The 22,809-nt window shown below is 34.7% G+C and overlaps 1 protein-coding gene across 1 annotated transcript in view; it reads right to left on the reverse strand.

The window, feature by feature from the left end:
• Positions 1-22,809, reverse strand: part of EXOC2 (exocyst complex component 2) — a 137,424-nt gene that overhangs the window by 22,004 nt on the left and 92,611 nt on the right. The window contains 2 exon segments of the mRNA XM_062570039.1: positions 17,123-17,264; positions 21,503-21,619. Coding sequence (XP_062426023.1) covers positions 17,123-17,264; positions 21,503-21,619 — 259 coding nt within the window.

The following is a 22,809-nucleotide window of genomic DNA, read 5'->3' on the forward strand; positions in this document are numbered from 1 at the left end:
ATGCTTGCAACTGATCTAGAACTGAAGATACAATTACAGCATTCACAGACATGAATTGGTATGACACATTTGAATCAACTAAGATGTCATACAAATGTTCCAATGTTATTAAAGTAGAAAACAGATTTACAGACAGTGACTCCAGAACATTATTTGAACTTAACCAAGACTGTAAAACTTTTCTATTGGTCACTTCCTGCTATTGCTGGAAACATTCCCTCCTTTAAACGGAGATGGATTTCAAGGTACTGTACTCACTGTTGTTTTGAGAGTACATTCAGAAGAAAATGCGAATGTGTAGGCAAACTGGAAACTCTCTGGAGAGATTACCCACTTATTTAACCACATTTCCTGTTTTTAACCCGTTTGTCCTAAGTCAGTCCTTAGACTACTGACAAAAATAGATATAAAACTGTGCTATAAATAGTACCTTAGCAGCTCTTTCTTGGTAAAGCTCAAAATGTTTTGAAATATCTATTCTTCATACTAGCTCCATATTAATTAAACAGCAAACCGGACTGGTGCTTCCTTTAAATCCTTCTCTGCATAACTCACGGTTATTAAAAATATATGGCCCTCTAGGAATCAGAGATAAAATGTAGTAAGAACTAATAGCGACCTAAAAAGGTGCTACTAATAATTGAAATTCAATGAAGGAGAAATTACTGGTAGTCTATTTGGGAAAACACTTTTAAAAAGTGCAGTTCTGAAGCAAGGGAGAACAGAGCCTAATCTTTGAGAGTCAGGAATGCAGAACCTAGCTAAATATTTTGAGAGCTGCAGTCAGAGCACTGCTTTTTTGAATTAGTTGCCTTGATCTTATTTTCAGCCATGACACTGTGTTCATGTAACACGATGAATAACTGCAAGATTTGACACAAGTTGCCAGAAAACCATCTTCCAAAAACATTATACATGAAGGCTTTCAAGACTTGTTACTTGTAGTTTTTGAACTATTTTAATTCCAGCAATGAAAATTATGCCACAGTGCACAAAGAAGAACCTGAAAGTTTCTGCATTTTAGATAGCTAGGAGCAAAAAGAACTCTAAAGTCTGTCAATACTGTGATTAATACTTTGGTCTACGCATGAACTGAAGTCTACAAGAAGGGTACACAAAGACAACTTTGGAAGCACACACCATCACTGATTCTCTGCCCTTGTACATAGCCCGTACCAAAGTGTTAAAAAAAAAAAAAAAAAAAAAAAGCTGCCATGCTGATCTGAGCTATCAGCTACTACCTCAAACCTGTCAAAAGTATCTGAGGGACAGCTGAAGAAGTCTACAATGCAGAACACTTTCCTGCTCACAGATCCTTCTCATTCACAATAGAATCTTCTGCTTCTTGGGACAGAACATAATCTGCTTTATCATTAAGGAGAAAAACCTGTAAAGGCCAAAGACTACAACATAAAATGAAGAGTTCCTTAGTGCAGATTGCTAAAGACCAATTTAATATACATGGATTTAATTATATGAGTTTTGTTAGGAAGTGGATTTACTTTCGTTTCTTTCATCAAACATGGTAAGGTTCAAAGGGCATTTTAACAACCCAGACCTGAAGGTCACGAGTAAAGGATGTTCCATACCATATTTGGAATTAAACCATAAAGACTCTCAAGTTACTTAAATTACTGTAGAATAAACCAAATTTCAATTTGCTAACCTGATAGCAAAAAATAGAAGTGGCGAAAGACACAAAATAAAAATAACCCCAAATAACCCCCCAAACCACCCTATTCCAAAGAAAGAGCCTATGCATTAATTAAAAAGAAAAAACCTACCTAATTAACAGCTATACATACATCAAAAATTCTTAGGTGAGGACAATGCCTGAGATGCATGACCCATGGAAACCTGACTTTTTGTTGTTGTTGCGATTTTACTACTAACAATGTGGCCTGGTGCAGGTACAGTAACTTAAAAAATGCTCTACATGTACAGTTGTTCCACCAACATGTGGCTGTAACCCATAAACACTACCTTGATACAGAGTAAGAATACAAACAGTTCACAGCTAACAGTGTGCTACCATACTCATTTAGTAGTACATGAAATCTTACTGTATCTATTTCAGCATTAATAGTGTTAGGGCTGTCGACTCTTTTTTTGTGGGGGGAGTGGTAGGGGTGGTGAATGTAAGTAGTTATATGTGACTCAAGTGGAAACCCAACTTACTTGAATGAGTTGACTTGAGGTATATGAAAAAAATATATTCACTCAACTACAACATGACATAGACAACCCTAACCAAAAGCATTGTTCTCCCTAAGCAGGAAACATCCTCTGAAGGATGAAATCCTATGTTTAAGATTCTTAGATAGAACAACCTCTCCTTCTTGGCATGAAAATGATTACATCTGATCATAGCCCCAGTGTTACGTGAACTTCTACTACTACTAGCAATTTGTAAGCTGTAGGACAGCTTCCTAATTTTCTTCCAATGTTCCTTCATTATCCCCAACAAGAACTTCTTGAATTTAAAAATTTTTTTCCTCTCCCTTGTCCCCATCATTTTCAGCATATAATAGTCAAAGAATTAGGTATATAAGTTCTATTATCACTGAATCTCCACTATATTAAAAATTGTTAATGCTGAAGGATTTTCTTTTGATAAAGCAGGGAGTGTTATTAGTGAACAACTGAGATGTTGAAAAATCAGCAGGGTGCAATTCCATGGTATGACCAGGTTCCCACTGATTGCAGTAAAGATTTGTAAGGCAGCACTGTGATCCTTCCTGTGTGCATCCAGGAAAGCAACACTTGACAGAATGGGAACTCAAGGGTATTGTTTGGCTGCAGAAATTCTGAAGTTTCCAGTATATGTGAGCAAGAAGAACACTGAGGCAAGATACAGTATCCTACATAGGAGGGGGCAGACTGGTTAGTACATATATAGTGGATATATATTGAATACATTTTCCAAAGCACAATTTGCATCAACACTTTCCTCATGAAACAAAGTTAAAGCTGGCTGATCAGGAAACTGCTCTGCTGCTTAAAAGTGCTCTTTGAATCAGTTAAGAGTTCAGAAAAATACAGAATCAGCTTCTGTGGAATACAGCAGCTGGTGGGTGGTGGACAATATTAGTGTATTATCATATTGCATTATATTGTAAAACTAGTACCTAAGTTCTTTAAAAACATGGTACTAATATAGTTTCCAGTAGAGTACCCTGTTCGTCATTTACCTATAGTATTTCCTAAGTTCTTGAAAACTGATCCATTTAGAAAAAAATAAATAAATAAAAATAAAAGAAGTCATTGCGCACCCTCACTTCAATTTAGGTACAAGCTTCCAAAAGCCTCCATGTGTAAATTCATCAAATTTGGTGGTTCTTACCAATTACACACGACTTACACTTTATAAAAGTGTAGATTGTGTCACAATTCCAGTGACAGTCACAAGTAAACAAAGTCATCAACACAATATAACCCCTTCCCACTGCCCCCAGATATCCCCACAGGAAGATTTATACAGTGACAAGAAGTGTCAGTTAGAAAAAAAAAAGTATTTAATGGATGAAAGAGTCTAGCTATACCCACCATAAAGACACAGAACAATCAATTCAATGGAAAGTCATTTTATTTGTAAAGTATACTAAAAATCAACATCCCTATCAAAACTGTGAACTGTTGAATCCCAAAATCTCAAGCAGTATTTCCTTTCATTAGCACAAATCAAGCATAGTCTACAAGAATATTCATTTATTTCTTCCAAATACATCATTTTTAAGGCACCCTGAAGGTGTCCTTTCATGATTTTATAAAACCTAAAATTATTAAAACCTTTCAAAACACATACTCACTCAGGAAACTGTGTGTTCTTCTCATAATTCCTGAAGTCAATGTTACTGTAATAATAGCCTGTCATATGCAAAATGACAGCAATTTCATAAATGAAGAATGGGTTTAGAGATATACTATGTTTATGAATTTACTTTGGTTGTCACTCAAACATTATGAATATTATTATAAAAATCAGGAAGCTGAAGCCAACTGATCCAGAAGAAACCAATGCCACAAAGTATTTGGAACAATACAGAGACTAATATTTTCAGTGTCCACTTATGACTGCATCTGTCTGATCTTCAAGCTATAAAAAAAAAAAAAAAAAAAAAAACCCAAACCCTACTCACCTGAAACTTGTTCTATGTTTATTACAGTGACTTAAGACAATACGTAAGTCAGTAAAAGATAAGGCAGGCACTGCAAAAGGAGGTATAGTATGGACTTTTATGGACTTTTTTAAAAAGAATTTTTTTAAATAAGAAACTGTTGCTTTTTAAGTAAAAGTATTTCTAGCAGCCATAAGATATACAGCTTTCTCTGTCTTTTACTGTATAGCTTTATTAACAACTTTTTAAAACAATTTCATGAGTTGTATTATTGGTATTGAATTTTATCAGTGGTATAATCATAACAAGTAGGCCAAAAGAACTTTTTCTAAGATGCTGCAGAGATATAATACAGAAAACAATCATATTTTTGGATCCTGATTCTTCACCGGTCTGTGAATGTTTTTAGGTCCAAAAATAGAAACAGTCAATCAACACAAATAAATCAGAGAACTGCCTCTCAATATTTTTACATATTCTCTTCTGAACTGGCTTTGTGTATCATTTATAGACACAAAGAATTTTTATTTGTCCTTTTATCTAAATCCAGCAAACTAGCAAGCAAATTAGTGCCAGAAGTATTAGTTTACAAGGAAATACTTATTAGTAGCAAATACTCTGTAGACACTGTGGAAGTACTGAATCATGGGAAAGATCTGAGGGAAGAAAGGACCAAGGACATTGCTAACAGATATGGTGGTTTTTCAGCAGACACAGTAGCAGATTGTGCTTTGCTGCATTTCATTAAAGTCTCAAATTTGAGTTCTATGGTAAAATCTAGTTTCTCTTTCACAAACTTGGTTAACTCCTGTGATGACTTTGAAGAGGCAGCCATCATTTTGACTTTCAGTCAGCCCTTATTTCTACCAATGTACATATTTAAAAATGCAGCATCTTCTGCAATCAAATGCACGAAGACCAGCAAATCAGGAGTAATTACTTGTAACAACGTACCTTATATTTTACAGCAAAAAATGTCGTAACTTGAACTTAATGCAAAATCCTATTTATTTGTGTGTTTAAATAAGCAGGGACTTGGAACTAGACCATTACAGCCTTCAGAGATGTCACTGCAGTAAAAAGATAGCTTACTGCCCTCCATTACACAAGGAAAAGAAAAAAAGTAATATCAATTGTTGTGAGGCACACACAGTATTTAGTGAGACTGCGCATTTCCTATTTATTAGAGCGAAGGTGAGAATTTGCACTATATTGTAACATAGTTACAATGTTACTATTTCACAATTTTTCATTTCCAAGTTTCACTGAATCCCCACTGTATTTTGCAAAGGGCACGGATTTGGAATGAAGAATGCCTTTGCATTATCTGAACAATAGATCCTTAACAACTGTTCAAGTTCAAATTTAACATTTGGAAACTATCTGGACTCAAGAGTGACCTACAATAACGGGACAGCTTAAGAATTTTCACAGTTCAAAGTAGATTTTAATAATTTTGAATTACTCTCAACTAGTGAACAAGTCCAGCACTATAACTTCATCCAAACATCAATAAAGTTTAAGTGTTTCATTAAATTTAAATTGCTATTCATCACGTAAAGAAATTTTAAGTTAATGAAATGCTTGTTATTACAACAGGTCTGCTGTACTTTCAGAAGTCTATCATATTTTCCCACTTAAAAAGTAAGAGTTTAAGGGCTTGATAACTTGGCAATAGACAAAATATGCTCCAGGCTGAATTTTGTACAGAAATTTTGCAAGAAAGTTGACTTCTTTTACACTAAAATTTTAAATTAAAAAAAATCCCTCCTCTTTCCCCTTCACCCACCAGAAAATTTTACCTAACCATTGAGTAGACAGTTATTTTCCCACTCTGTTAGTTCATTTAGCTCTGCAGAGGCAAGATACATTTTGGGGACTGTATTTTCATTAGCTTTTTAAGTATTCAAAATTGCAACATCCTCTTCTGTACTTATTCAGAGATTTGAAAATGCTTGTTTTCATCATGCCTCTTTTGTCCTGAATTCAGTATTGTTTTAAGCTTTACCGTAATCCTCTTACGTATCATTTCAAATTGTAATCAGGAAACTGAATTGACCAGTGGGTTTACTAAGGCTTTTGGGCATTGCCCATAGAGCTGTCTGGGACAAATCCAGCTTTTCTTAATACATAGCTCCCTACTTCTACACTATTGGTACAAGAGGTACTGTAATGCTTAACGTTTGTAAGGCCATTTAAGAAACTCTGCTACAAGACACTAAGCGTCTTTATCGGGGGAGAACGCACAGTGTTATGAATTGTCTCTAACTAGTACCTGCATGCCAAAGGTTCAAGTGACCAAGCTATTCTCTCAGCAAAACAGTGTGAAGCATAAGACCCATATATGGAGACAGAATAATGACAAACATTATTCACTTGCCTGGCAGTCCTCTGCAAGAGAAGCCTGGTAATTTTGACCAAGCTGATACTTAGGCCAAGAGCAAAGTTTTAATTTGGGACTTTCCATTTAAATAACACACACAAAACTGAACCCTTATAATTTGAGCTAGAGAATGATGACGTAGCTAGAAGCAGTAGCAGACACAAACCTCCACTCCAGAACCATCAAAATAAGTGAGAGCCACAGCCACCTAAGAGTAAGTAACAATATCACACTGAAGTGTCCCAAACATGGGGTGCAACTTGTAAATGATTCGTGACATCTCAGTATTCCAGTGTACACTCTCTTCTAAAATTGTGAATGTCTTCAATATGACCTAATAAACCACTCCTTAGTTTGATGTTCCACAGTTTATGCAGCACATCATCTATCTCAGACCTGACTTTCAAAATAGATGCCTTGATTTCAACAGGGTTTTGCCTGCAGCAGTGACAACCTGCCTCCAGGCAGACCTAAAAAAATGGTCTGGGGTTGGAAAAAACATCCTGCAATTGGACTGTATCCTTTCCAACAAAAGATCTTTTTCTCCATCTCTAGCAGGTTTTTTCATCCTTCCAAAATGCTTTCTTGCATTTTTTTCCATGCCTTGAAGAGACCTCCAAGTGTGGGAAATATTTTCTAGTTGATTACTTATTTTAAATATTCTCTAAAACCAACATATACAAATCAGTTATGGGTTAATGTCCCTAAAAAGAGGGTATCTAAAAAACTCTCCTCTGTTGTTAGATAGGTATTTCACAGACTTTCAGAGGCTCAAAGTGACAAGAACATATGTTCTTGAGATGGTAGCCTAGCGTCTTGGAACCTTTAAAAACTCACAGAAAGTTCCTTTAAAAATCAAACTTAAAAAATGTTACATTTATGAAAACAGGAAGCTAAACTATGTTTAAGGTATTCTGGCAAATAAAAGATTACATATTACATCCCGAAGATCAGTTTTTACACTGGCCTCCTATCACTTAAACTGCCTAAGAAGTGGAAGATACAATACTTTAAAGACAGTGTTAAAGAAGCTCCAAAGAATGAGGAGTTGTGACATCAGATAGAAGAGTTTCCTTAGAGATTTTCAGTAGCTACTGTTTTCTTTTTCTAGGTAGTTCCAAAAGACAAGACTTTTCAGAGATAAATTTCCTTCTTTTGTGGGAAAGCAGGTGTATGAATTGAGGGAAAATCTAGTTGCTCTCACCATCACAAACACTTGCTCTTAAGAAAAATATACAAGTCAATAATAAAAATAGGCTTTTGAATCTGGAGGAAAAATGGAAAATTGGCTTTCTAGTTGCAAACAGCTGCAGTACTACTAAAAGGAAAAAGAAACTCCCATAACCTCCCCAACAAAGATCTAAGACCTTCCAGAGTTTCCACTACACAAATATGAGTAACAGACTATGTTTTGTAATAAGATCACCTTACTGAAAACACCTTTGCATTGTTTGATAAAATGCAGATCTGCATAAACAGTAAAAATTCACAGAATGGTAGAATTCTAAGGCTCGGTGATGTATTATATGAAAACCGATATAGATTACAATCTGATGTCTGGATCCCCAAAACAATAAAACATATGCCAAATTTTAGAGACTAAATTACCCCTATATTCTACTAAAATCAAAGTGTCTGCAGGACTGAAGGCCTAAACTAGATCTTAGAACACAAAAAATAGTGCATACACTAAGCTAAGGAAACAGAATAGGAGGAACTACAGTAAACATTATGGTAGCATTTGTGCCTGTCAACTAGAAAGCACATTTGAAAGCATTCACTGTGTCAACACGTTAGACCACTCCGAATATGGCTTTGCTGATGATGTGATTTCTTATTACTTACACCCTACTGAAGGGGTTTGGGACAGTATAAACCTTGTGCAGATCTCTCGCATGCATGCATGCAGTACTATCATAGATTCAAATCCTGAATTAGTTTTCTGCTTTTAGCAATGCACAAATCAGATGCTGTTACCAAAGACTGCCACAAAAATACTAAAATAGCTTAAATGTTTCTCAGAGAACATGCCTGAGGTCTAAAAATTTTTAGATTTCATTGTAACAATAAAAAGGTTATTGACATTTCACAAAACTACTTGAGATAGTTTACTGTAAACTAACACTGTGTGAAACAGAAAACACTGAAATGATGAGGAAAGTTACACAGGTAAAAATAAATTTGAAATGCCAAGGAGGAGACAAATCTGACACAACTTCCCAGAGCTGGCTAGACAACAAAACAGACTTCTGCATTGTCAGACTGTGCTGGTAAGTTAATCATCTGGAGTTGCGATAACAATCATCTTATTTAAGTATGATAATAACCTCTAATACCACCAGCTGATATAAAGGGTACATGAACAGAAATTCTCGAGCCACAACAATGAAGACTAGGGTATAGTCTGACCAAGGAATCACAGCAAGAGAGGGAACCTTTGTGTTCCCTCTCACCCTGCAGGTATAGTAAAGGAAGCCAGCCTCAGAAGGTTGTCAAAATTTTAATATGAGAAAGATCTTTCCTTATCATACTATTTTCCTTTTAAAAATACATCCTGCTTTAAAAATGAGATTTACACAATTCACTGCCTAATTAGTTTCACATTTTTTCTGGGAAGAAAGCAAGTTCTCCAATTTTTTAAAAATGCTACAACTAAAAAGCTTTTGGAGCCTAATTCCCAATTTTCAGTCTTTGTCGGAGCACAGAGAGAAGTGTCATAAGATACTGTGGGAAGAGGTTTGATGGGTAAAGCCAAGGAGAAGTTGGGAGAGATATGGATGACATAACTACTGGTAGGTTTGATAGCTGAAAACATTAAAAAGCAGAACTGTGAGTGAAGGCAGACGTGTGAAACAAACAGCAGTATAAGAAATAATAAAGTTGCAGGTGAACCTCTACTGCATCCCTGAACAAGTAACGCCTGCAGCCCACAGAAAAGACCAGCCAGCCAGAAACCTAACTCAAAATCTTTAGCAGCAGAAAATCTTGCATGCAAGGCATCTGTAGAGGCACAAGAAGATACCTAATACAGTCTACAAACAAATGCAACACATGTGGGAGAGAGAGACCTGGAAAATGCAATGCCTCTCCAGGATAGTTTCCACTGGGATTTCTGTAACAGTCAGATATCAAAGACAATCACCAGGCAGAAGCAACAGGCAAGTGGAAAAACAGTTCCTTCCCATGTTCTCATCTTGTCTGTTCCCAGGGACGAGAAGGTAGGATGTCCACTCCACTATACCTGCTGGAATGGCCCTTAATATTTATAAGTTCAGAGTCCGAAGACAGACATAATATGTTAAAGAAATCTCACTGGTGTCAAAAGACAGAGGCATAAGGAAACCTGAAAGTCTGAAAGTGAAATAGAAGAAAAAACCTGAGATTAAATTGAAGTTACCCAAATGAAGGTATTTTGACACTTCGAGTGAAATTTGTCCTTGTATTTCAGGCAGCAAATTCTTTCTTACTTAGAAATTTAGTCTGTGATTCTCCTGTGAAGAATTACACACAGTAAACCAGATATAGGAATAGCAGTCACGCATTGCTATGCATGTTATGGATTGTTAAATTTGCTGGTTAAATGGGTCACTTAAAAATCTTGAATCCAACTCATCCTGATAAAAATTTGATTGTTGATAAACAACATTGTCATTACAGCAAGGAAATATTAACTAAGTATTAATCTACTACCATATGTTGCAAAAGCAGCTATTCTGAATGAAAAAGAGCATACTTACTGGAGTCCTGTGTATATGAGCACTCCAGTGTTCCTCACATACACGTGTACACAGCACACGCACACACACGCAGAGTTGCTTTTTCAAGGGTCGATTCCTTTTTGTGCATTCCTAGCTTTATGTGGTCTCCCCTTTTTCCCCTTCATGCTTCTAAGGTGAGCTGGCAGCAGCTCAGTTCTTCCAGGGTGAGGAAAAAAAGGGCCAGCTATACTTACCAGCTGAAAAAAAAGAATCACTCTGCTGCTGCATTTGCTAGCAGTTAAAGGTAAGATCCCTTTTCAGTAGTTAATGTAAGTACTGTCCTTGCCTCTGGACCTCATGTATTCTCAACTGCAGCTAGAGGAAGACTGCAATTGAATTAAATATAATGGCATACAACGTACAAATGTGCAGGCTATGAGCCATGTAAGGGGGTAAGGCTTCAGCCTGCCCCCCTGCTTGGGGGAATCCATTAGCTGGATAAAAATAACTGATCAGCGGAATATATCCACAAATAGACCACAAACAGTCAGGCAATAGGCACTGACATGTCCTCTACCTGTCACCTATTTTTTATATGCAATAACAATGCAAAAGCATCATCACTTTTCCCCTTTCACATACAAATACGAAGTATAACTGGTGCTTTATACTCCCTGACTCAAAAAAGCAGAATTTGGCCTTACTGAAGTATAAAATGAAAGAAAATTCCTAAATCAAGGACATCAATAGTTTGATCTACAGGAATTCAAAATCATCTAACCCTAGTAAGATTTCTAAAGCGATCTATTTGAAAAGTTAAAAGTAGTCTGAAGTATTACAGAGATTTCAAATCAAACTATTTTGTACATTTCAGTCAAAGTAATTGCCGACTTCTCAAAAAAATATGTTCTTTCTACTATATCCAAATGTTTTTAACATGTAAATGCACTTGTCATCTTAAATGTAAGCAGGGTGCTGGTGCCCCGAATTAAACAAAAGAAGAAAAGTTAGGGCTGACAAGTATGTTGCTGTGTAACTACAAATTAAAAGTGGAATACCAAAAGGCATATTTAACTGTTGAGTACCTTTTCATCAGGCTATTGCCATTAGAATTTTTTATTAGATTTTTAAATTGGGCAAATAACAGATAAGAGATGTGACAAGTATATTAAACCTGATTTCGCAGATCTGACGCACTTAATCTTTTATTGTAAGGTTGGCATTTTATATTTGAAATGCTTTAAACAATGCTCCATTAACATGCAAAATAAGAAGAAATTCACTTTTAAGTCTACTATATACAGTTATTGCAAGCACAGAATATCTAAAAACACAACCAACTTCCAACGGAAACATGAAAACACTCAAAACTTTGAATGTAATGTGAAATTTTAAATACTATAAGAAATACCCAATATCTGACAACAATAACAGTGAAACACAGAAGAATCATATACTAAAATGTCATTAGACTAACTTCTACAACATTGTATACTGTGAATTTTGAATGTTGGCTAGTCTGGACAGCAGTTGGCATTTCAAAAATAACTTATAAAGGGAGATCACCATATTTGAATACTTCAGAAAATAAATGAACACCTCCCTTTTATGAGTAAACAAACTCACATTGACTATAATCTCAGACTGATGTAGTTATAGCATATCTAAACAAATAAAATAGAAATTAACCTTGCTTCATTATTAAAAAGAATTTGATGTATGTATGGAAAAGTTCACATTAACCATCTAAAAGACTGAAAGCCCACATACTACAACTTTTTTTGCTCGTATTGCACAAACTTCAATACATGAGAACCTTTTCAATCCAAATTCAAAGTAACACAACCACTTCAGTAACTCTGCAGAAGACTCAAGGAATCCAAGAGAGAAAATGGAGCCTAACTTTACTGGTCAGGTGCCCAACATAAAATGTAAGCATTTAAAATATTATAAAATGCCAAAACAACAATGAAACAACTCTATCAAAAGACAAGAATGAAACAGAAGGAAAAAAACCCTCCTAAGCAGAATTAGCTGATTGCCACAAAATAAAAGGCATTTAAAAACCACACGTGGTAACTGATTAACTCTATGTTTTCCTGTAATCCCTTTCATCTATTTTAACTCTGTTGGTATGGTAGATTAAATGAGAACAATGTTTTGAATAGGGAAAAAAAATATAAACTAGATTTCATTGTTGCTGCACGTTAAAATTGAAATCTTTGTTGTGAAGACTCCAAAGTCAACTATTAACAATAAATCTATATGTAAATCAGTCTGCCTTCAAACATCAGCAGTGAGTCATATCTTAGATCAAAATAAAAGGGCATATGTATAATTACGTCGTGCACAAGTTCTTAATGACATTCAGAACTTCCATATTGAAAACAGTATGTATGTTGAAAAACTAAGCAATAAAAGTTTTAGTACATTGGCTAAATTAAAATTTGCACAATGCAAACTGCTTTCCCTCCCTTATATTTTAAACCATAACAAAAAACATATGTAGAAGTAAGTATCTAATAATCCTTATAACAGGACAACTGTCTAACAGGACAACTGTCTAAGCAAGAAGGCCACATGCTTTTTCTGCATGGACAGAAGCATGGTACGAAACATTAATATAATATGATTTTCAAGTCTTGCTCAAAAGGCGGACTTAATTTCATTCGAATTTCTTCTTCAGAACTTATAATAAATTATCGTATTTCTCATTCATCTATTTTCCCATCAATAATATCAGATGAGGAAGTTCCATCCTTAGTACTTACAGACTGCAAAGACATCAGTGATATGAAGTAGAGCCAGTGAAGGTGCTTGGGTAAGACTTTTCTGAATATTCTGCATCTTATAAGACTTTGGGTCTTATAAAATGCACATCTTATAAGACTTTGGGTCTTATAAGATGCAGAATATTCAGAAAAATATGAGCACTAAAGTTGACAGGATTCAAGGCAGGCACTTTAAAATGAAGACCAAGAAATCCTCAATAACTTACTAACACTTGACAAAAAACAAAAAAAAACAACAAAAAAAAAAGCAGGGGTAAATCCTGCCTTCACCTTTTTCCTTCCTCTAGATTATATCTCGTACACTTTTCAAAGCTCGTAACTGCTGAGGATAGATTTTTTCTTGTAACAACTTAATTACTACAGAACCTAGTTTCACCTTCAAAATAGACTCCATGTTGTGAAGTAAGTGAAATGATGCCTTGTGGGGAAAAAAAAAATCTATTATTTAAAGACTGAATTATACAGAATGGAAACCAGAAAATCCTCCTATTGTGTTTGTCTATATGGCTCAACAGAAGGATTGGTGGTAAGATATAAAACTTCTGTACAACAGATTTATACTTATTTGAGACATTTGGCTGATGCTGTATATCTTGACTTTTGTAGCCTTGACTCTAAAACACGAAAAATGTTGACAGCCAAACATTTAGGCTGTGGTTCTGTTCCTCAGCAGTACTATCAATATTACATAGTGCTGCAGGTAGTTACTTAATATTTTACATATATATATATATACATACATACTAAATATATATATATACATATATATATAAACTGTATGTGTGTATGTATCTATGTATACATAAAACCTTCTGCGAGCTGTGCAAAGAAAGTAATCAGTAACATTAATAGGCTGCCATCCTTAGAGGGTGAATGGGACACACTTTGCTAAAGCCTTTCACAAGTACTTGCTGAAAGAAAAAGACTGAGGGATTTTGTTGGATTCTACTTCAGGTGCTTGAAGGCTTAATGGTCTAGAGAGTACTAGCCTTCTTTGTCCTTTTGTTTCCACTTCAAGCCTGTCTCTTTTTTGTATCATACTTTTCAATCCATTCCTGTGTTAATTCTATTTCTAAATCCTACCCTGTCCTAACTTACCTTTCCACCTTGCTAAGCTAGTCCTGTATTCCTGCTTGGTCCCACCTTGGTTCCTTGCTTGATCTCAGTCTTCGTCCACAAGCTTTCACTTCAAGTCCGTTCCTTCCCTTTAGTTTCCTTATTTTCTGCTCACATTTTTATTCCTCCCCAGAAACAATTCCACCCTTCCAAAACCATTATATTCCTGATACTCCAGATCTGGTATTATCTGCATTTTATTCAATCTTCCATTTTTTTCATTCTGCTAGGAAACAGCAGGGGGAGCATCAAGAATAGGAGAGAGTCAACTTGCTAACACCCGACCTCACACAATACACTGTTCAAAATAGTTGCAGTCTTGAAACACTGGGTTGGGCAAGAGCACAAACTGATCAGTAAATTCTTAATATCATTCCTAACTAATTCTTGAGTATTTTCATACTTAACATTTTTCTCAACTATTCTTTGCAAAAAGATATCTCCATGACATCAACATGACCCCACTCTGGTCAAGTTCTCTATCTCGAGATGGAAAGCTTGAAAATATCAGACTAACCATGAAATTATTTACCTATTTTTATCTTTTAAATATGGGTAAAACAATGTCTTCTCCCTCAGCCTTCTTTTCTGAAACAATCTTTATTGCCAAAATTTCCGTTTTTACTATCACTGGCACTATTTGAAAGCTAATGGAAACACCAGATGAAAAACTTCACCCTGTTATGTATTGGCAATCAGAAGCTTCCATTAAGGAATATCAAGGAACTTTAACTATGTAACATTATGTACCATTGATAGTATCACTAAGGAAGACAAATGAGGACTAGACGTTTTGCCCTGCTGATGGCCATCAAGTTTTTTTGTTTTAGAATCAAGGCTACAAAATTCAAGATCTACATAAATCAAAAAACTCGGAACAAATCTTTAAATTTTGCAGTCATAAAGATTACTGAAGAGTAGATATTAATTTCATCTGGATAAATACATTTTTCTCACCATATCAATGAGTTGATCTTTTTAACAAATCCTAACAGCTTAACCATATGGTAGACACAGTGTAACCTACTGCCAGTCATCTATATGTTATTACAGTTTAATAATTTTTCATGCTACACTTGGAGATGAGTTGGAAAGCAGGCCTTTATATTTTTTTAAAGAGAAGAATAAAGAAAATATGTTGTAGCAGCACTACAGATATTGACTGAATCTTTTAGATCACTTAAGGGTAGTATTTTCTCATCTATATTCTTGCTGTACAATTTAATTTTGTTGTGAAATCTACTTTATTGAAAAAACAATAATATGCTTGCTGAACAATTTTTCTCGTTGAATACTGGATAAAATCAAATTCTCACGTCCCATGAGGAGTATTTCTTTTTCAGTTCTTTTCAATAACGAAATTCATCCATCTTCAAGAAGGAAAACTTCCCAGTAACTTACTAATTTTATCTTCAGAGCCCCAAATATTTTCAGGATCAACTAAAAATTTCTGGGGGCAAACAAAGCTAAAGCAGTAAAGCAGGGGGTTTTTTTGTTTGTTTGTTTGTATTTACTAATAGTCAATAAGATGCATTTGACAGGATTTATCCTACAGAAAGACAGATCATTATAGTAGAGAAGCAAAGAAGAAGTGACTTTATGTCCCTCAACAACTCTAGCTTGTGGACAAACAGGAAAACTTTCTATTAAATTGACACCTGTTGGCCAACAGCATGATATGTAACTCTGATCTTTAATGTTCACCAGCTTCACTTTGAATTTTGTCCGAAAGATGCAGAGCAAGCATGTAAAATCAACAATAAACTGGACAACATGCAGAGTAAGGCATGCCCCAATAGAAGTTGAGCATTCCCTCTAAAAGAAAAGATGCTATAGAACAATCCTAAAGACAACATGAGCCTAGTAAGTAGATCTCTGCGCACTGTATCAAGAATTGAGTATATAAAATGCTGATACAAGAACTTTTTTCTCTCTTTGCTAGCTGATAGGAATACAATCATGCCAACCACAAATATGGTTCAAATATAATGAGAAGTTATATGAAATTATATATAATATTTATATAAATTATATTAAGATTATATATGAAATGTGCTAAGAGCATGTATTCCGAGCACAAAAGTAGTAATAAAAGACAGAAGAGACGCTTTTCTCAAGCATAATAAATCCTAAGTTCTTTGTGTTTTTAGGGCCCCAAGAGCAAGCATTGGAGCTCTTGATTCAGATTACAAATTTGTGTTTCTTGTAACACCTCCTAAGAAATTTGAAAGAGCTGCATAATTTCTACTAACTTTGCCATATACAATTCTATAAAGTTATGAACAGACCAAGAAAGTACAAAGTGCCATGTCAAACATCGATTTGTTGAAATGAATACAAGATCACTTTCAAAATTCCAAGTACTATATCCAAAATATTAGTGATTTAGCAATATTAGTTTTAGATATGATGAATTACCTGTTCAAGAGACCTAAAAGTTAACAGCATGCACAGTATTAATCTTCTGAAAAATCAGTCTTGTTTATATTAAGCACCTCTAAAATGGAGGCTCTTAAAGCAACTAGATAATGACTAAACATCTCAGTTATTCTAAATACTTTATAATTGCCCTTGCTTTGATGGTTTAACATCAGTTGCTGAACTACTGTTATAACGCATATTTTTTCATAATTTTACTTTTTCAGAACTGTAATTACATCTATTACAAATGTGGCCAGATTCTCTGGAAAAAAATCCAAATAATCTCAATGAATTTCATAAGAAAAATAGCAAAGATGTCTTTCATAATTCTTCTTATTATATATAGGCAACGAAGCAAAATAATCACAAAAAACAAGCATTAAAGAGATTATCAATGATAAAAGCTGCTCTAATCATCTAGGGTATTTGAAAAATGGTTTAGGAATTAAGTAAAATCACTGAAAAGAATTTATAATAAGAACTTGTCAAAAGTTAAAAACATAGACTAGAAAAAAGTTTTTAATTATACAGTATATTTTAACTCCTATCAATCACTGTTAAAATAGTTTCAGAGTTTAATAAGCAGATATTTACCTGCTGGAACAAGACAATCTTTCCAATCAAAATATCCTGCGTAAATGCCAGGTTCTAATGACCCAACTATAGGATCTGCCTTAGATTCAATGTACATTTCAAAAAGTCTTTGGTCCAGCTCTTTCAAAGATTCCATGCTAACCTAAAAGAAAATCCAAAGAAAGAATATATTGTTGTTAGGAATTATATTAAATACCCAAAAACGTACAGCCTGTTTTCTTTGACTTCCATCAAAAAGTAGCAATTACTTAAACGGTCATTTCATAATTAACTTATATATAAGTGTAGGAATTTCCATATTATCACTCTGTGCTAGCCAGTCCAAAATTCTTTTTCTGACTGTGGGCAGCTACAGCTATTTTCTGGAAAGGTGCAAGAAATGTCAGAGTAGGTAGATATTTCTATAACTGCCTAATGTGCAGGATTTTTTTCTGCCTGTCAGGAGATACTGATTTTGCACCAACTTAACAACTGAATTTTGCCAGTGCTTTAAATATGATCATGCCCATAATAATTTTGTCAATGAAATACAAATGTTTACTTAAAATCCACCTGAATATAAGGAAGAACTTCTTCACTGTGAGGGTAATGGAGCACTGGAACAGGTTGCACAGGCTGTGGAGTCTCCTTCCCTGGAGATATTCAACACCCGCCTGGATGCAACCCTGCCTAACATGCTCTAGGGTGATCCTGCTGAGCAGGAGAGTTGGATTAGATGATCTCCAGAGGTCCCTTCCAACCTCAACCATTCTGTGATTCTGTGTGTGAAAATAATTATAATTTACCAATTCTAATATTACAATTTATCATTTTCTGCTCTATACTTGAAAATACATAGATTTATTAAATAACCTCTGATTTCTGAAACTGTCCATGTGAACTTCCCCACACTACTTTAAGGCCTCTCTGTAAAACAAATGCAGAAGCTGCAGCTCGTGAAGAGCTGCGGTATTTTTCTGTCTATTTAGCAGATCTCAACATGATTTTTAAGCACTCCACAACACTTGAACACACTGAAAGCCAGAGGAAATGTTAATTTTTTTATCTTTGTATCTGAACAACTTTAGATTTTATACACTTCTACTTTATTAAACATATGTTGCTCACCTATGTAGTTACAACTTCTAAAGCAATTGCAGGACACAATGCACATCATAAAACTTTCAAGGAAAAATTCAGTATCTTAATATTGTTATGGATTCGAAACACAAATTAAACATGCTGAAAATGTTAAGTAATTTCTGGTTAAGTGAATTTCTTATTGTATTAGTAAGAGTCTAAGAGATAGCCAAGTAAAATTTTTAGACTGTTGCTCATTTCTCTCAACCACCAGGGAGAAAGCAGGTACTTAAGGTCGGATAATTTGCAGAAGCAAAGTGGTTTAAATGGGAGGAAGAAGGCAGTGCTCCGAAACAATTCCAGAGCTCAGAAGAAGGAAGGAAGAAAACAATTTCTTATCAGTGCTTTCTCCGTGAAAGAAAGGGTTTAATTCTACAAGCCACAGAAGAATGGATGAATCTTTTTCATTACAGGGACCTCTCTAAAGTCTGTTCTCTTTTGACATACCTATACTGCTAGCAGAAGAGAAAACTGCAATTCTTGAGTAAGGAATAGACAGAAAAGCATTTTGGAAGGAAAACGTTGAGTTCTGAGGAAAGCAGAGATATTACTGAGGTCAAAGGAGCTGCCAAAATCAGAAAAAAATGGAGAGGTGAGTAGAAACAAGAGATACTACCACTTCTCTGATTTTCTACTTGATGAACCTTCTTTGATTTATCAAAGATGTATCTATATCCCAAAGATGGGATGATTTTCATGAGGCACTGAGAATTTGCCCTGGGCAAAGATCATGGCTGAATTCTTCTCCTTTCCCTTCTACCTCACAACATGCCAATATCACATTTGAAAATGGATACAACCAAAAATGTTAAAAATCTCAAGAAACCCTCATTTTCTCATTCCACACAATCACAGAAATGTAAACTTGGATGGATTTCAAGAGATTAATCAGTTCATTTTCTTATGATTAGGCAGGATAACTATCCTTTGGCCATTCCTGTTGAAGACTGCAGCTAGTGGGAAAAATAAAATGGAAGTTCCATTGAGAAGTCCCTGCAAACATACATTTGTTTGAAGAACACTTGTGAAATCAAGGCTCCAACTGTCCTGAACAAAGGTTTTTAGAATTAATCAATTCTCCCTTCCACTTTTGTAGTCATTCAGAACAAAAGATCATTTGCATAGTCAGTACAGTTGTTTTGCATTTCAGTCCTCTTTTAACTGCTTTGAGTCCAATGTATAACTATGTAATTGTTGGTAACATCATGTTTCAGCTTTTGGAAAGATTAAAAGCAAGAATGAACAATTCATCTGAATCTTCATTTGAGCCCAGGATTGGGGAGGGTGGCGGGGGGAAACGTTCCAGCAACATCCATTATTCATAGTCATCTTTCTGACTCCTAAGTGGAATAAATACTCTAAAAAAAATTCACTTGTTTCATTGTTATCTTTCTGCTGTAAACTTCCCTGTAAATACGGTTTTCCATTTTTGCATTAAAGTCATTTTGAACCTTTATCTTAGTAACAACTCTGTACATTACATTTGCCTAATCTGAACATCAGAACTTTGGAGACATTTTTATCCATAAGCTTAATCAACAATCTAGGATAAATGTTATGGGATGCCTACATTTTTCTACTTGCTAATTGACTAAAGAAACTGATGATAAAAAAGTTTTATTAAAGGATCTCCACAAAAAAGCACATTAAAAAGTGTAATGTAGAAATTGAACATAATTACTAACCCTGAATAAGTATCATAATTTGGCCATTTCTATGTAACTTAATATTTGGACACTTTAAGAAAAAGACAGTAATAACAAAAATACTTAGAATGTAAGAAAATCTTCTAGTTATCATTTTACATTTTCTTTATTTCCAGAATATTTAGAGAATAATTCTCTACTAACAAAAGCAACTTGGAAAAAAAAAGATAGTTTTAACCAACACACTCTATGAAGTTGCACCTTAAAATTCAATTTATAAATCTAATGAATTTATAATTATAGTTTTGGGTCAGTTTTGTTAAATAAGATCAAATCCTCTTTTTTCAAAAATTTTGCCAATTCTTTATTGCACATTTTTTTTTCTGATATGTAACTAAATAAATTAAGAAACTTACAGAAATTTACAGGACAGACTAAACAATGAAACAATCAACCAGCCCCCCTAAACTCCACATTTATTTCTGTGAATTGCTAGCCTTCCTTAAAATTAACAAAGCATTCAAAATGGCCATCTTAAGATGACTATCTAGCTACCCTCCTTCCAGCTAGAATCAGTGATTGGTAAGTACTATATAGGCAATACAGCACTGGTCACAGTTTTCAAAGGGTTAACATAGATTTTACATAGTCATAAATTATCCTGCAACTTCAACGTCCGAATTTTGCCATTTATAAATCTGCCAGACTTTTAAAGGCAATGCTTTGATGTTGCTGTACAAGAGATAGTGTTATGCCTCATTTGCTTATATTATCAAGATTTGCTTTTATAGTCACATACTGTACCTAAACCAACTCAACTCTGCATTGCCCAAAAGCAAAGAATGCCGATATCCAGAATAATTTTGTATGCTGTATTAACAATACAAATCATATCAACTCCACTTGAATGCTATTCAAAATTACTTCAGCCACAGAAATCAAACAGTGTTCATGCAGAATGAGACTAAGGATGTACTATAAAGCAGAAATACCAGTTTGGAGTGAAATGTTTGTTCTGTACTAGAATAGATAACATTTTACTTCCAGACAACAAATTTTTCTGAAAGTAAACTAAGTTTTGGTCCTAAGGATTAAGTCACAACATTTCTCATAAAAAATGATTAATCTTTACAAAAAGGAAGGAAAATGAGACAGCTACTGCCGCCCACTTTGACATTTTCGTTCTTTGAAAAAAAAAAAAAAAAAAGATCTGGTTTATGAACAACAGCTATCAGTAATACAGATTGTCAGATGAAATAATTTATCAAGTATATTTTTGAGATAATGATCTTCTATTCTTTGCATTAAGAAAACACAGTGACATTAAACAGCTTTACTTAGAAATCTGATAAACTTTGCCAGTGAGCGCACAAATCCTGAATAAGAGGCTGTATTTTCTGTACTAGCTGTTTAAGCCATATAGGAGCATACATAGCTATATCATCACTGTTGCTGTGTCCCTCAAATGATGCTTCGAATCCCACTTATTTGTAGAGGGCTTACTCAAGAGTCATTCTGGCTGTTTAAATACTTGCACTCAATTCCCACAGAAAGTAAAACAAACAGAAACTGTTTCATTCAAGCAAGGATACCTTATTTCAATGTTCTCACTTACTTGAGTTATTTTTTCAACTCCTTGAAAGCCATGTTTCTCAAAATGTTCAGCTATATTTAAGAAGGTATGACGTTCCAGATAGCGGCAGTTGCTGAGTGTAATTAAAAGCCTTTGCTCCTAAAAGCGTGTTTTAGAAGAAGAAAAAGTATAGTGATTAGAAAAAATATCAGAAGGGGCCAATACCAAAAATGTGTCAATTTTATTGATGGGGTGGCAGGTGAGGGACAGGGGGCAGTTGTACGATAAACATGCTTATAAATAAGTGGAGTTGACAAATATTTTGGTTAATAAAATTCTAAGAACTGAACGAACAATAGGTATAATGATTAAACCTGCATGCTTTTTTCTTATGAGATCCAGAGTATTCACTGGAATACCTATGAGTAATACAGAGCCATGGTTAAGACTCCTTTACAAAAATAAGGTTTGGACAGCTTTCCAGGAAGATGTTTCTCACTTTTGTTTCTAGAAATATGCTAAGAATTATGACCATTATAAAATGAAACCAAATACCATCTTCACTTTCACATGAAACTGGCTAAAACAAGGGAAGCAGAACAGGTATTGAATAAACGTACTTGCCCATTCTGAAATATTAGAGGGTTCAAAAATACTTGATATAATTTCAGCAGTTAATTTGAAAAATTCCAAGTTACACTAACTTATCTCTGGTCTTCATTGACTTTTTTTTTTTTTTTTTTTAAATCACAAGATCATATGTATCTCATGATACATTTTGGAATTCAGATTCCATAATTACCTTTTCCTGAGCTTGGTGTGACAAAGTGTAGTTTCCAGATTGATGACAAACAACCAAATTAAAGCTAGAACTACCCAAATTACAGCCTTAATTTTAATAATGTCTTCCCGTGAAACTTAGCACAAACTATTTAGATTCAGTCTTCTCTCTTCCCTCTCCTTCCCCTAATGGGGAAAACTTTCTCATACCTCAGATGGCAGTTCAGGATCAACTATAGTAAATACATTGAAAACGAAATTATTTGGCAATGAAATAATCATTATCGTAGTTGAGATCTAGGAGGAATTTCTTCACTGTGAGAGTGACAGAGCACTGGAACAGGTTGCCCAGAGAGGTTGTGGAGTCTCCTTCTCTGGAGATCTTCACGGTCCGCCTGGATGCAACCCTGTCTAACATGCTCTAGGTGACCCTGCTGAGCAGGGGGGTTGGACTAGATGATCTCCAGAGGTCCCTTCCAACCTTACTGATTCTGTGATTCTAAGAATGATGTTGTGTTTACCCAGAATAATTTCGTACAGTTTTGTCTTCCAGTAATATAACTGGATGA

The sequence above is a fragment of the Rhea pennata genome, chromosome 2 (genome assembly GCF_028389875.1).
Source record: "Rhea pennata isolate bPtePen1 chromosome 2, bPtePen1.pri, whole genome shotgun sequence".
NCBI classification, from domain to species: Eukaryota; Metazoa; Chordata; class Aves; order Rheiformes; family Rheidae; genus Rhea; species Rhea pennata.